General features: G+C 34.4%; 1 protein-coding gene across 1 annotated transcript; it reads right to left on the bottom strand.

Annotated features, from left to right (window-relative positions):
* Window positions 1-1,485: 1,485 nt before the first annotated feature.
* LOC111057967 (mitochondrial genome maintenance exonuclease 1) lies at window positions 1,486-9,011 on the bottom strand (the record flags this gene model as incomplete). The annotated part of the gene is given in 4 exon segments (XM_039445385.1): window positions 1,486-1,730; window positions 3,947-4,079; window positions 7,432-7,645; window positions 8,459-9,011. Coding segments are annotated over 4 exon segments (1,050 nt in total), but the record flags the coding sequence as incomplete, so codon positions are not given.
* Between the last annotated feature and the right edge of the window lie 5,077 nt (window positions 9,012-14,088).

Below are 14,088 nucleotides of genomic sequence, written 5' to 3'. Positions count from 1 at the left end.
AAGATAGGAGAACATTGTTGCCGATCCTCAGTCTTGTCAATGCCTTCTATAGACGGTAGCTGACACAGGTTATTGATGAAATATCAACTGTTAATTCTCGTTTAAAATAATCAATTATATTTTATCGAGCAATAAATTATATTCGTTTATTGATGAAAAATTAACTGTTCATTCTCGTTTAAAATAATCAATTATATTTTATCGAGCAATAAATTATATTCGTTTATTGATGAAAAATTAACTGTTCATTCTCGTTTAAAATAATCTATATATATATATAAAAGCGAAATGGCACTCACTCACTGACTGACTGATCACTCACTCACTCGCAGAACTAAAAATCTACTGGACCAAAAACGTTCAAATTTGGTAGGTATGTTCAGTTGGCCCTTTAGAGGCGCACTAAGATATCTTTTGGCAATATTTTAACTCTAAGGGTGGTTTTTAAGGGTTTAAAGTTTGTCTTTTAGCATGTATGTTCTTCTTCTTCTGTTAATTTATAATTGAAAAATGTCCATACCATATGTTAATATAGAACTATAATCTGTATGTTCAGTTGGCCCTTTAGAGGCGCACTAAGATATCTTTTGGCAATATTTTAACTCTAAGGGTGGTTTTTAAGGGTTTAAAGTTTGTCTTTTAGCATGTATGTTCTTCTTCTTCTGTTAATTTATAATTGAAAAATGTCCATACCATATGTTAATATAGAACTATAATCTAGAGAGAGTACCTCTTCAGTTGTTAACTGGTAACTAAATTAATAATTTTGTCTGGTTGGCATTAAGTTGAGTTGACTTTGTTTGGTTGGCACCAAGTTGAAGATTGAAATGCATTTATCGCGGAAAAATAGATTTGGCACTGCTACTTCAATCAGAGCTATCCCTGGGAATATTATATTACTAGCCGTCAGGCTCGCTTCGCTCGCCATATCCGTTTAGCTGGACGTTTAGTCTGGACCCCCGACTGGATCGTCCTAATATAATATGATGGAAATGCTCAAATGAAAAATGCAGGCGAGCGAAGCGAGCCTGCTGATCTCATTCTTGGACGATCCAGTCGGGGGTCCAGGGGGCGGAGCCCCCTGGCTAGACGGATATGGCGAGCGAAGCGAGCCTGACGGCTAGTTAATTATATTTTATTGAGCAATAAATTATTTTTCAATAATTTCATAATTAAGATGAAATATTTTGTTAATATTAATTCTTTACATTGTTAAAATACGATCTGGCAACAGAGCAAAGCGAGAGAGAGATGGTGTTATCCACATTGTTGAATGATAGACAAGGATAGCAAAACCATTGCTAATCAAACACTGCCATTATAACGTGGACCTTACTATAGTGCACTTGAAAATGGCTCTTGAAGAGTTGAAACTAGTAGTGTTGCAATGAAATAACTGAAAATTTCGGGGATGGGGGGTCTGAAGCCCCTCAAGCCTCCCCCCCCCTCTGGAAACATGCCTGGAATGCAATGGAGACGCTAGGATAAAATGGGCTAGCGGACTGTAATCATATATCACACAATAAACAGCAACTTATACAAAAATTGACCTGAACTAGAGAATGGTAGATTAATCATATTTATTTCAGTTTCACAGATTTCAGTTTTTGATACTCTTGCAGTCGAATCTGGAAACTCTCCCAATACTTGAGGCATTTTTGTTCTGGGAGGTAGAATACATTGGCCGGAGAGCCGTCAGTGTAGGCAGCCACTACTACTCCATTGGCCACCTGTAACATCCAATCATAACACTTCACTTCAAAATCAACATCATATCAATTCAACTTATTTTCCTTTCATTGTTATAGCAGCTTTAACGTGGCGTCTGGAACACGAATTTTTGGCTTTGCAGCTCAATTGAGACTATAGTGAGGTCCACGTTATAATGACAGTAATTGATAAACTTTGATGTTGCTATCCTTGTCTATCATTCGACAAAGAAGGTATTACTATCCTTTTATAGCTCCGCAACGATGCCAAATCTGTTTTTGGCAATGTATAAATATAATTAATTAATGCAGAGGCAAGGCAACGCTGTTCTTCTATCTTTATCCACTGTCATTATAACGTGGACCTCACTATAGTGAGGAGGTGAACATAGCATAGCAGAAGTGCGCATCCTTATCCCCACTTTTAGAGGCGTAGAACCGCTGAGTTGACACATCGAAAATTCCACCCCCACATCAAAGCTGCTGTAACAATGAAAGGAAAACTTGGAATGATAAAATAATACATCAAATTCAAGAGAATCTAATGCAAACCTTCAATAAGTATCAATTTATACAATGCATTTTTGGAGAGCCCTGAAAGAAAAAAAAATTGATTAAAACCTGTTATTTCAACAATTTCACACTTTCAAGAGCGAATATCCCGAAAACTGTCGGGAATATCACAAAACTCCACTTTCCAAAAATTGTAGAAAATTTATCAGGCTTCATTTTTGAATAGTATAGTCAAAAAGTTATACGCAGTAAGTTGAACGCATTGTTCCCAAGATATAAGCGTGGAAGCAAAAAGCTATAAATGAAACTCTTCAACCACCCTCATTCCTTTAGCACATGAGGTAGGGACTTTTGATATGTTATCTCCCTAACTAGTCCCAACAAAGCTGCAAAGTCGAAAATTGTTCTCAAAACATTCCCTCCAAATTCCTTTGTCAATAGGTCTATTGTTGCAAGACTGGAGATTTCACACACAACACTAAAGCTGCTACAACAGTCGTGGGGATTTGCGTAAAAGTGTTGAATCATACATTTTTTTAAATTGAAGAGAGTTTAATGCTGTATAAGCTCATAATCAGCATAGAGTTTTCCTATCGATTTTTAAAAATGTATAAGAGCAAAAATAGAAAAAAATTGTAGGCAAACGTGTTTTTTTTTCAAAAATTTCACACCTTCAAGAGCGGATATCTCGAAAACTGGAGGAGATATAAAAAAGGTTGTAGAATGAATATTGTAGAAAATTACGTGAGCTTTAATTTGTTATATGACAGTCAAGTCCTTAAGATACATATTTTTTTAGTTTTTTGCGAGAATATTGTAGAAAATGATGTGAGCTTTAATTTGTTATATGACAGTCAAGTCCTTAAGATACATATTTTTGAGTTTTATGCGAGAAACCAAAAAATGGTACTTTTAAACCACCCCTACCCTCTTAGCACAGGGGGTAGGGGTGGGGACTTTTGATATGTTTACCTCCTTACCAACCTAAACAGAACTGTGGGGTCAAAAATTGTCTTCTCAACTTTTCCCTCTATAACCTTTCCTTGACTGGACTAATAGAACATAATTACATAAAACGTTGTTTGATGAATATTGTAGGAAATTGTGTATGCTTCAAATTTGAATAGAACAGTCATGTTCGTAAAATATTTCGAGTTATATGCGAGAAAACAAATATTTTTGATATGTTTACCTCCTTACTACCCCAAACAGAGCTGTGGGGTCAAAAATTGGTTTCCAAACTTTTCCCTCTATAACATTTTTTTGGAGAGGGCCGACTGCGTAAGAGAGGGCCGACTGCGCTCCAACTTCGCCCTCCCAGCTATCTTAAGCTGCGTACACATATACGCTCTTCCAGCCCGCACCGAGCACGCTCCTCCCTCGTACCGCCCTCGTTCCTCCATCGCACGGCAGTCGCTCCGCCTCCGCTCTCCAGTCGCACCCATCATGCACGTTACGGAAGATGTTAGATCTTCTCGCGTTCCCCGGTCGAACTACTGTTGCTCGCCGGTCGATCATCAATCGCTCTGCTGGAGTGACGTTCGGTTGCGGAGCAGAGCGACAGTCTGTACGCACCTTAATAAAGGCGCCGCCCTCCCAGGTATAAAATAAAGGCAGTCATTCTATTCTATTCTATTTCCTTGACTGGACTAATACTATTTTTTCACTTGCATAGGTGAATCCATGAATTTCACTTCAGAAAACCCATAAAAAATTCAACTTACAGGGAAGTTGTAGTTGTTATCGTAATTCAAGGCACCCAGATATGCACACATTTGTAGGGGAGCATCATAAGTTGAGCGGATGTCGGGTTTAGGCTTTTCGGCAAGTTTCCATTCTATCACAACGGGTGTTCCACTGAAACAATTCAAATTATTCCAATAATAATGGAGAGTGGATAAAAATTGAAACAACGTTTATCAAACTGATTTGTTTTTACAATATGATAAAATGTACATAAATTATAGTAAATAACCTTCATCTCTTCTCTCCATTCAGGAAATCATCATAAATGAAAACGTTTTTATTATTCCTCAATTACAATATCAAATTAATGATTGGGATAGAATCAACAGGATAAACCTGTTTATCATTCATCCATCACCATCACCTAGGCTCAAACTACTTTTAGGAAGTTGCCTTTGTAAATAAATAGATTCCTCCATCAACTGCATTTGGTTTTGCTAAGAATGAGGCGCACGTGAGTTCTAGGCTTTTGATGAGACGGATGATTAAGAAAGCTGAGAATTAAGAATTGGACTTCTCTTAGGGTATGTGCACACAAATAGTGGTCAGGTATTACAAGTTCTGTGGTGACGTTCTATGGAAAAAATAGCGGTCGTTCAATAGAAGCGTTCTAGTTCGATTTTTCAATCGAACATAAATATTGAATAAAGAAAGATACTTTTTTGATACTATACGGTTTTTGAAGATACTGTTTTTTCAATCGAAGATAAATATTGAATAAAAACAAGATATCATCAGACAGAACGCTATCAGTAGCTTCAGTATCAATACGGTGAACATCTATCTCTCTCTCTTTTGGTAGAGAGTTAGTGGGGAGGATATTTTTAATATTCTTTCCGAAGAATGGACATTGATATGTCCAAAGCTCCGCCAATTTATGTAGATGCATAACAATATGATTATTATCTATGGTTATTATATTACAAACTGCTTTTTCATATCATATACAGTTCAATAATTATTTTCTTAGTCTATATTATGTAAATTCATCTATAATTTTGCTGTATTGTAAGCTATTGTATAAGTGTATAAGCCAGTATATATTGTAATCTACATAATAAAGTACTCAATCAAATCAATCAAATCTCTCTCTCTCTCGTACGAATTCAATAATTAATTTCAGTTTTCAAATACGCAGAGATCGGAACGCCTGACCGCTCTCTATGTGCACACAGACTTGTAATACTCTTTATATTAATCAAATTCAAATTTATCCATCAAAAAAGACATATTCACAAAATAATAGTGTAACAATAGTAAATAAAGAATATACTCCCTGCGTGGATGATTTGTCCGTGTGCCGGGAGGATTCGAACTAAATCAGACAGTTAAAATACACTGGTTCGAATTAAGGAAATTATGATACTTAAACATAGTTTGGAATTTAAAATAAAATATGGAAAAAATTATATGATTGCAGTATAAACATACAAATAATAATAATACCAATTTTCAGCTCAACGGCGCTTAAGGGTTTCACTCGGCAGTCATAACTTTATTATTTTAATATTGTGTGGGAGAGATAAATTAACAACATAATCTAGTTATTGAAACAATTTATACATTTTTTAATTTGGGAAACAATTTAAGGAATTTTAGTAGCTTCATATCTGCATTCTTTGCAGTAGTCTGAAAGTAGTCAAACAGCAGCTATTGATAGAATTGTCTTTTTAGTATTGATTTTGTACTTGTTTGTTACAATTTTTAAATATTGACACTATTAATATTTATGTATTATTTGTATGTGTTTTATGAATAGCAATTTTTTTTTCAATTCAAATCAAAACTTGTGAATTGAAATAATCGAACCTACGATGAGCATAAATTTTTATGATGCATTGTTGGAGAGGTATAAGCCCTGAAAGAGCAAAACATTGGATAAAAACCTGTTATTTTAACAATTACACACCTTCAAGAGCGTATATCACGGGAACTATTGGGAATATCACAAAATTCCAATGAACAAAAAGTGTAGATAATCTATCAAGCTTCACTTTCGAATAGTTATTTCAGTCGGTTGAACGCATTGTTCTTCAGATATGAGCGTAGAAGAAAAACGCGGCAAAATGCAACTTTTAAACCACCCTCATCCCCTCAGCACATGAGTTAGGAATGGGGACTTTTGATATGTTCTCCTCCTAACTAGTCTTAACAAAGCTGCAATGTCAAACATTTCGTTTAAAAGATTCCCTCCAAATTCCTTTGTCAAATGGTCTATTGTTGCAAAAATTGAGATTTCACACTCAACACTAAAGCTGCTATAAAAGGTGTAGGGAAATTCGTAAAATCGTGGAATTATACATCAAATTGAAGAGAATTTAATGCCTTATAAGCTCATAATCAGCCGTCTATTCCCGTCTATTTTTAAAAAGTTATAAGGGCAAAAATAGAAAAAAATTGGTGGCAAACGTGTTTTTTCCAAAAATGTCACACATTCAAGAGCGGATATCTCGAGAACTAGTGGAGATATGAAAAAAAGTTGTAGAATAAATATTGTGGAAAATTATGTAAGCTTGAATTTCTTATATGACAGTCAAGTCCTTAGGATACATAGTTTTTTATTTTTATGCGAGAAACCAAAAAATGGTACCTTTAAACCACCCCCACCCTCTTAGCACAGGGGGTAGGGGTGGGGACTTTTGATATGTTTACCTTCTAACTACCCTAAACAGAACTGCTGGGTCAAAAATTGTCTTCCCAACTTTTCCCTCTATAATCTTTCCTTGACTGGACTAATGTTCAAGTAGCGCATAGAACTCTAAAGCATCTGAAGATTTAAATGAACTCTGTATGGAATATTACTGCATTTATTGGAAAATCATCAAAGGCTGCCGATCTCAATTGATACTATACTCTGTCCAGACTGCGATGAGCGCTGGAAGATTAAGCCAACCCTCGCTCCCCCACGCGCAGGCACACACGCCCGGCCTACCTACACCATTGATATACTATGTATACTACTTAGTATACAGGTAGACAGACCTGTAGACAGACAGTCCCTTTACTCATACACACGAAAGGAGACTGCGCCTGTGTGTGTGAGTAGTAGGAGGGTCGGCTTAATCTTTCAGCGCTCATCGCAGTCTGGACAGAGTATAGTCCAGTTTATAAGGTGTGTAGCTTCGAGTAGGTACTGTAGTTACTTTTTAACTAGAACTACTACTGTCAATAATACCATAGAGAAACAATAGCGTAAGTAGATATCCCATGGTATAGGGGCGTTTATGTCGCAACTTTTACTGTTATCTCAAGCCGATTACTATCGATTATTGTCAATTTCTACTGTTTTGACCGGGTAAGAGCGTATGAACGGCACAAAATGAGAGACTACCAGAGTCATAAAGCTTCACAGGAAAGAACTACGTGGACTATCAGCTTGAGATAACAGTAAAAGTTTGCGACATAAACGCCCTATACCATGGGATATCTACTTACGCTATTGTTTCTCTATGATAATACTCACTCGTATTTGGCTACACAATCAATGAAGCCACAGTAATTCAATTCTGGATGAGCAACATGACTTTCGACAACTTTCACTTCAGAGATATGAGGAAAAACTGCAGCCAAACTCTTGAAATAATGGTGAACTTTTTCGGGCAATTCGTCATCGAATGTTTCACCAACTAAGTACCGGCTGATGTAATCATGGAACAATTTTCCTCTTCCAAGATTTTCTGCAACAATAATGGAAACAGAAATCAATGATAAATTTCGTGGAGGTAATTTATGATCAGTAATATTGTCATTCATTATGAATAGAGTAACTATTTTCGGTGAATTGGAGCAAAAATCTTAGCTCTTATTGTGAAGGAGTACTGCAGTTTTAAAAAGTAACTGCCTGAAAAACAATTATATCAACTGCTTATTATATTATAAATTCTTATTTTGATACAGAGATTAAATTATTTCATTTCACCACCTACATTACAAGTATGAGGGGCACGTCAAGGAAGCGAATGAAAGTCGCTACTTGTCAATTATTGACCTGACTTGTCTTATAATCCTTAACTGGAGTCCTTGGGACGTGATCTTTTTTTTTTTAAAAAAAATGCTGTTTGAAAACATCTATCATTTGAGTGAACTCCTAATTTAATAATTGATCGTTATTATTAATTCAACTATTTTATTATTCATAAATTATATGGAAGCATTGATTTATTGGAAGAAATAAAAAATTACATATTAGAATTGCATAATAAAACTTAATATTATCTTATTAAACATAGAAAGAAGAGGAGCGTCATTCAAATTAAAATAATATTAATTTTAAAATGTATGCTTGGTGTATGGCACAAAATAGCATCATTGAAACTTTTATAGAAGATTTAAAAATTGAAACAAGAGTAACATTACGAAGTGGCAGTATTGAGCATCCAATATTTTTTGATTATTATTATTATTTTACTGCATAATCTGTCATACAGTAAAGTTTGAATGACAAAGTAACAGTTAAAATTGTATTGTGAAGTTTTCCATGCTGGAATTACCTTTATTAAGTTTCTGAAATCCTTCTTCACCTAACTGATCGATCATATTTTTCTTCCATCTTTCAAGAGCTGCTTTAGCTGCGGCTGGCATTGTTTCGCTGAGAATCTTGCCCACCGACGGCAGGCTGGATATCACATTCTTGCATAAACTTTCATAACTAATATTAATCACAGGCTCAACACAGTCTTCATAATTCAACTGAGATTTATTCACATTGATTAATGGAAACAAACTTGTGACTTGTGGCACCTCAGCAATTTTTCCAATAATGTCATAATCAATCTTTGAATTTTGTGCATTCACTTCAACTGGATTCAATCTTTCTGATCTCTTCTCGGTTGACTTGACACAGCTATCACCACTTCCAATTCCTAATAATTGCCCAACATCATTAGCTTTCGCCGCTGTAGAGGGAGATTCATCACTAACACTATTTTTGGGAGATTTCGACTTAGGTTTTTGTTTTCGACTAGTTTTTAAAGCTGATTTGATGGTAGTTTCTTCACATTTCTCTTTCAAATGTGTCTTTTCATCTCTAGTAGCCGCCTCATGTTCCTGAAAAACACAACAATCTTCAAGAATTTCAGGAAATACAATTTTCTTGTTGTTGGATACGGACAAAAGAGATTCATTGCTGAGAGGTTGAGGATTTGCAATAGGATTGAAATTATCTCCTATGTTCACTAATGCTTTAATATGCCCAGGAGCATTCGAACAGCACTTTGAATAATTACAATATTGAGCATGCTTTGAGATTTTTTCTGATTTGACCGATTTATTGCAGATTGGCCTACATGAGGACAACTTCAAACTATTGAAGAATTTCATTTTGGTATCAGTAGTTTTAGAATGTCTCAGAAGTAAACTAATTTTATCAAGCTCAGTGTTTGGAGCAGTATTGGAGTTCAAATTGAGATCCGATTGTGGGTTTCCTTCAAAATTTGAATTACTCGCTCCTGTTTCTGTCCTAAGAATACTCATACAATCACTTTTTTGATTACGTGCTTCTGCTGCATCATCTGATGGCGATGATTTATTGCATGATGTTGTGGAGTCATTGAATTTGAACGAATTTGATTGGATAATTTGATTCTTTGGAACATGGGAATCTGAAATGTCATCCTTTTTTAGAATATTTGACGTATCACTCAAATGAAAGCTATCATTGTAAGTGTCCATGTATTCTAGTTTTGTGATACACTCATTATCTCCCATCTCTGGATTATAATCTATTCCATCGACAACATTAGAAAACTTTGATGTTACCTCTTTCACCTCATTGGAAGTGTAACTGCAGAGATCAATTTTTCTAAAATTTCGAATTGATTGAATAATCTTGAGATTCAGGAGACACTAAATACAGAAGTGTATCGGATTCATAAGTTGACGACTTTCTTTTGAAAGAAGCGATACTTTTGAATATGTTCTCCCTTTTGATAACTGCTTCTTTCAAAAAATTAGAAAAATCTAGAAATTTCTCTCTGTCAGTTAAACTTCTCCTATAATGGAGATATTCAGATTCGCCAAAATGATTTAGTTCATCGATTGTTTCTGTCAAGAGATTTTTAGCTTTATCAAGAGTACTGGCAAGTTTGAAGTATTTTATTCGATCAGATATATTCCAAGAGGGAGTTGCGCTATGCAAATCATCTTCATTCATGTATTTTATTAATTGTAGGAGTAAGAATCTCATTGATTATTTTTGGATTCGAACAATCATCATCATTCCCAAATGTATAATTCTTTAGGATAGCAAAACTGTCTTGATATTTTTCAACTTGTTGATCTGGTTCATGAGTTATGTTACTAGAAAATAATAGGCTATCGTTTTGATTCTTGCTTATATCAGGGCATTTATAGAATCCACAATCTAAAAGGTCTCCACTGTTACTTCCGATTGAAATATTCACATTTTGAGGAACATTCCTTGAGCTAACAACAATTTCCGGATTTTTCACATTGGGTTCAATTAGTTTCAAGTGGTTTCGCTGTGTATTTAGATCAATCAACTCATTAGATTTCTTGTCTAGTTGTGTGGAAGTTGTCTTAGATTTTCCAATTTTCAAGTCAGAAGAATTCATTGAGCTTTCAATTTGACCACATTCAGAATAACCATCTTTTCTATCTTCAATAAAAGGAAAGTCTTTTGGAGAAGATATCATATTTGAGGAAAAACTTTGAATATCATCTGTGGCACTGAAATTGGTTATTTTATTATAACTAGGTAAAACATCGATACAATTTTTTACACTCTCTTCGTTCTGATATTGTGGACATGGAATGTTCTGATTCAACAAGCCATTCGAATTTATTTTATGCAACCGATTATGATTTTTGGGGTGGCTTCGTGATAATGGTAAAATTTCAATGATAGTTTTCATCGTGTTGAGAGAAATCTCATCCTCAATTTTCCGAACTTTATCACTTAATTCCACTCGATCACCACACAATATTGTAGGTGAATCTATGCGTTTAGGTGGAATATTCAATGAAAAACAAAAGTCAATAATAGCTTTCAGATCATAGGTAATACTTTGTTTTTCCTTCACTAAAGAATCTAGTCTGTTAACCAATTTGACTTTCTTCACATGAGATTTATTTTCAGATGATTGAACATGGATATCAGTATCGAGAGTACATTCAGTTCTTTCAAGTTTAGAAGTACTTTGTATCATTGCTGGAGAATCAGGTTCACTTCTTGATTCATCAAATTGTCTATGGAAAAATCCAAAGAAGCCATTAGGAATGGGATGATTGTCAATGGGCAAATGATTTTTAGCAGATCCACTAGTAGAACAATATGAATATTTACCTACAGATCCGTTTGACAAATTATTTTCTTCAACTGAGTGATAGTAAGGAGCTTTATCGAACGTTGAATATAACCTGTTTGCGTTTAAACTTTCGCTAATAGAATATTGAGAAATCGATGCATCATTCCCTGTATCTGAATTGAGAGTTGAATAATATGGTGTATTACACAATTTGGAAGTTTCTATGATGTCTGAATGTTTTTCTGATACTTTGTTTCCAATTTGGAGATGTTCTTTACAATTCTTTAAATTTTCTAAAGATTGAGAAACAACCTTGATGTTTTCCGACGAAGAAAATCGGAAATTGGTGGGATTAGAATCGGCGTTTTCGACTTCACACTTTCTTCTGTTTGGAGTGATTTGAAGTTTTTCAAATGAAAGGACATTGAGATGATTGGATGGATTTTGTGAACCATTAATAATAGGCTTTTCCTGTATTTTTTCTGGTTCCTGTTTACTTGAAATATCGTTTGGCACGGTATGGACAGGGATTCCTCCCTTATTATCAACAATATAATTTGTATTTGACTTTGAAATGACAGGATGAGAAGTGTTTCTACTGTGATTAGATGAGGAACTCATTTTGTGATCGAGACTAAACAAGTGCTTGTAGCTGTTCGTATTTTTTGTATTATCCAACTGACGAGAATTATTCTGAAGTTCATCAGACACAGTATTATACAAGATAGGACTCTTATTATTTCTTGCATCACTAGTGAGTTTTCCCAAATGCTTTTCAGTAATAGAAGAGTTTGATAAATAATTGGAATCAGATAATAAATGCTCGAACCTAGTTGGTGATTTCTCGTTTATAATAAATTTAGGGAGGTTCCTTCCTGAGCTAAAATTTTGTTTTTTGGCTTTACTTTTGAAAAATATTTTATCGAAGTACTTCTTTGTATCAGTATGGAATTTACTGTTATCAGTCATCTTTAAACTTTCAATATGTTTGAAACTTTCATCAACTGGCAATGATGTAGACTTCAGATCTGATTCATGCTTTGTAGCAGCATGACAGTTCTTATTATCAGTGATATCTTGTTTATTGGCATTCTCATTCAAATCTTCAGATTTTAGGATAGGTTCTGGGTTCTTTATCAATTGTTCGTTTAATTTCAAGTCATTGCAATGGATGGTTGGCTGATGTTTATTTTTTGTAACATCAAGTTTGGGATTTTTGTTGCAGAGCTCCTCTTTATCACGAGAATGAAATATAATTGAAGGATTGAATAAATTTCTCTCAGATTCGTTTTTACCACAGGGTTCTTCTTCGATGGCGGAGTGTTTGTCTTGACTCATTTCTCGGTTATCTACTTTGCACCTATCATCCGACTTTTTTAAACAAGGCGTATTCACAAGAAAATGTTGAGATAAAATATCTGAGATCTGTATATTTTTTCGTTCTTGATTATGAGGAAATTCACTCTCATTTCTATGATCCCCACCATCAACTAGTAATCTATTTTTATTCATTCTCACTTTATTACAGTTATCAAAAAACGTTTTGAAGTCAGGCTTTGAGAAAACTTTGTTCAGCTTCATGGGGTCCTTATCTCCAACAGCATTATATGTATCAAGTTTAAAGGATGGACCATTGGATGCTTTTAATGCATTATTATGTTCTTTTAGTTTAAACTTTCTATCATTATACTTTGATGAATATGTAGAGCGATTATATTTCCTAGGAAAAAGTAAAGAATTGATATATCCTTCATTAGTTATATTTCTTGCAAATTAGTTTGTTCAATTTCAGCAAACTATCAGTTTTCGATTTATCTGACCAGAAAGAGAAGTTCATTCTATTTCTATTTTCCTGGCGAGACTCTGAATCCTTTCCATTGTTATTTATGGGAGGAGACTGATTGGAAAAAATTTCTTTATTTGGAGTTGATTTAGACACATATAGATCCCTCATATTTTGAAAATACTGTTCCAAATGAAGTGTTGAGTCGTTTTTCCTCTTATGTTTTAAATTTCTATCTTTTAAAAGATGTGTAATTTTGAAAGAAGAGTTTTTTGATGACGTAATACTGTTGTCTCCACTTCTTGTATCACTGAGATCTATGTGAGAACGGCGATTTCCAATACTTTTTATTGTCGACTTCTCAATTTTATCAAGTTCTCCTTTTTTCAAATAATTCAGAGGCTTTTCGATTCTGCCTCCAGGTTTATCAGAGCTCCAACCTCTTCCGGGTATTTTAAATGCAGATGTTTTACTTCCTTTTTCTCGACTCTCAACTGGCGAGTTACTAACATTCGACTTTAACCAAGCATTCTTCTCCAAGTCTTTATTAACAAGGTTTTCTATGCTGAAATGATGAGCAATAGAAATATTTTCTTGTCTTTCTATAAATCCGTTTGTCTTAATCGAAGTTTTACATTGTGCATTAGAGAAGTTTTGGAGTTTGGATTGAGAGTTCAAATCCGAATGCATCCCTTTGGAATTGAAGTTTGAATAGACACCGTTTCTACTATCAGAAACTTGATCAGTTCCTGCTGGTGATGATAGTTTTCGCTTATCAACAAAATCTATGTTATTTCTTTTTAACAAATCTTCGGACTCAATAGTATTATGATTGATGTAGTTATTGGACACTTTGTTCTTCTTAGTAGATGATGATATCAGCTTTGAATCAATACGTTTTTGATTGATAGGGTTGGATGCAACAGGAGACCTTTCCACATCTTTTTTCAATAGATTACTAAGCTCTTCCAAAGATTTAGAATTTGAATGATTTCTGCCTCTTTTATATTTTCCACTAAATTTTGAAACGAATACATAGATTTCAAATAGAGCTCAAGATTTCTCATTTCTT

This window comes from Nilaparvata lugens, unplaced genomic scaffold (genome assembly GCF_014356525.2).
Source record: "Nilaparvata lugens isolate BPH unplaced genomic scaffold, ASM1435652v1 scaffold6802, whole genome shotgun sequence".
NCBI lineage: Eukaryota > Metazoa > Arthropoda > Insecta > Hemiptera > Delphacidae > Nilaparvata > Nilaparvata lugens.
The sequence above is the reverse complement of the archived record's forward strand: the minus strand, read 5'-3'. Positions and strand labels throughout refer to the sequence as shown.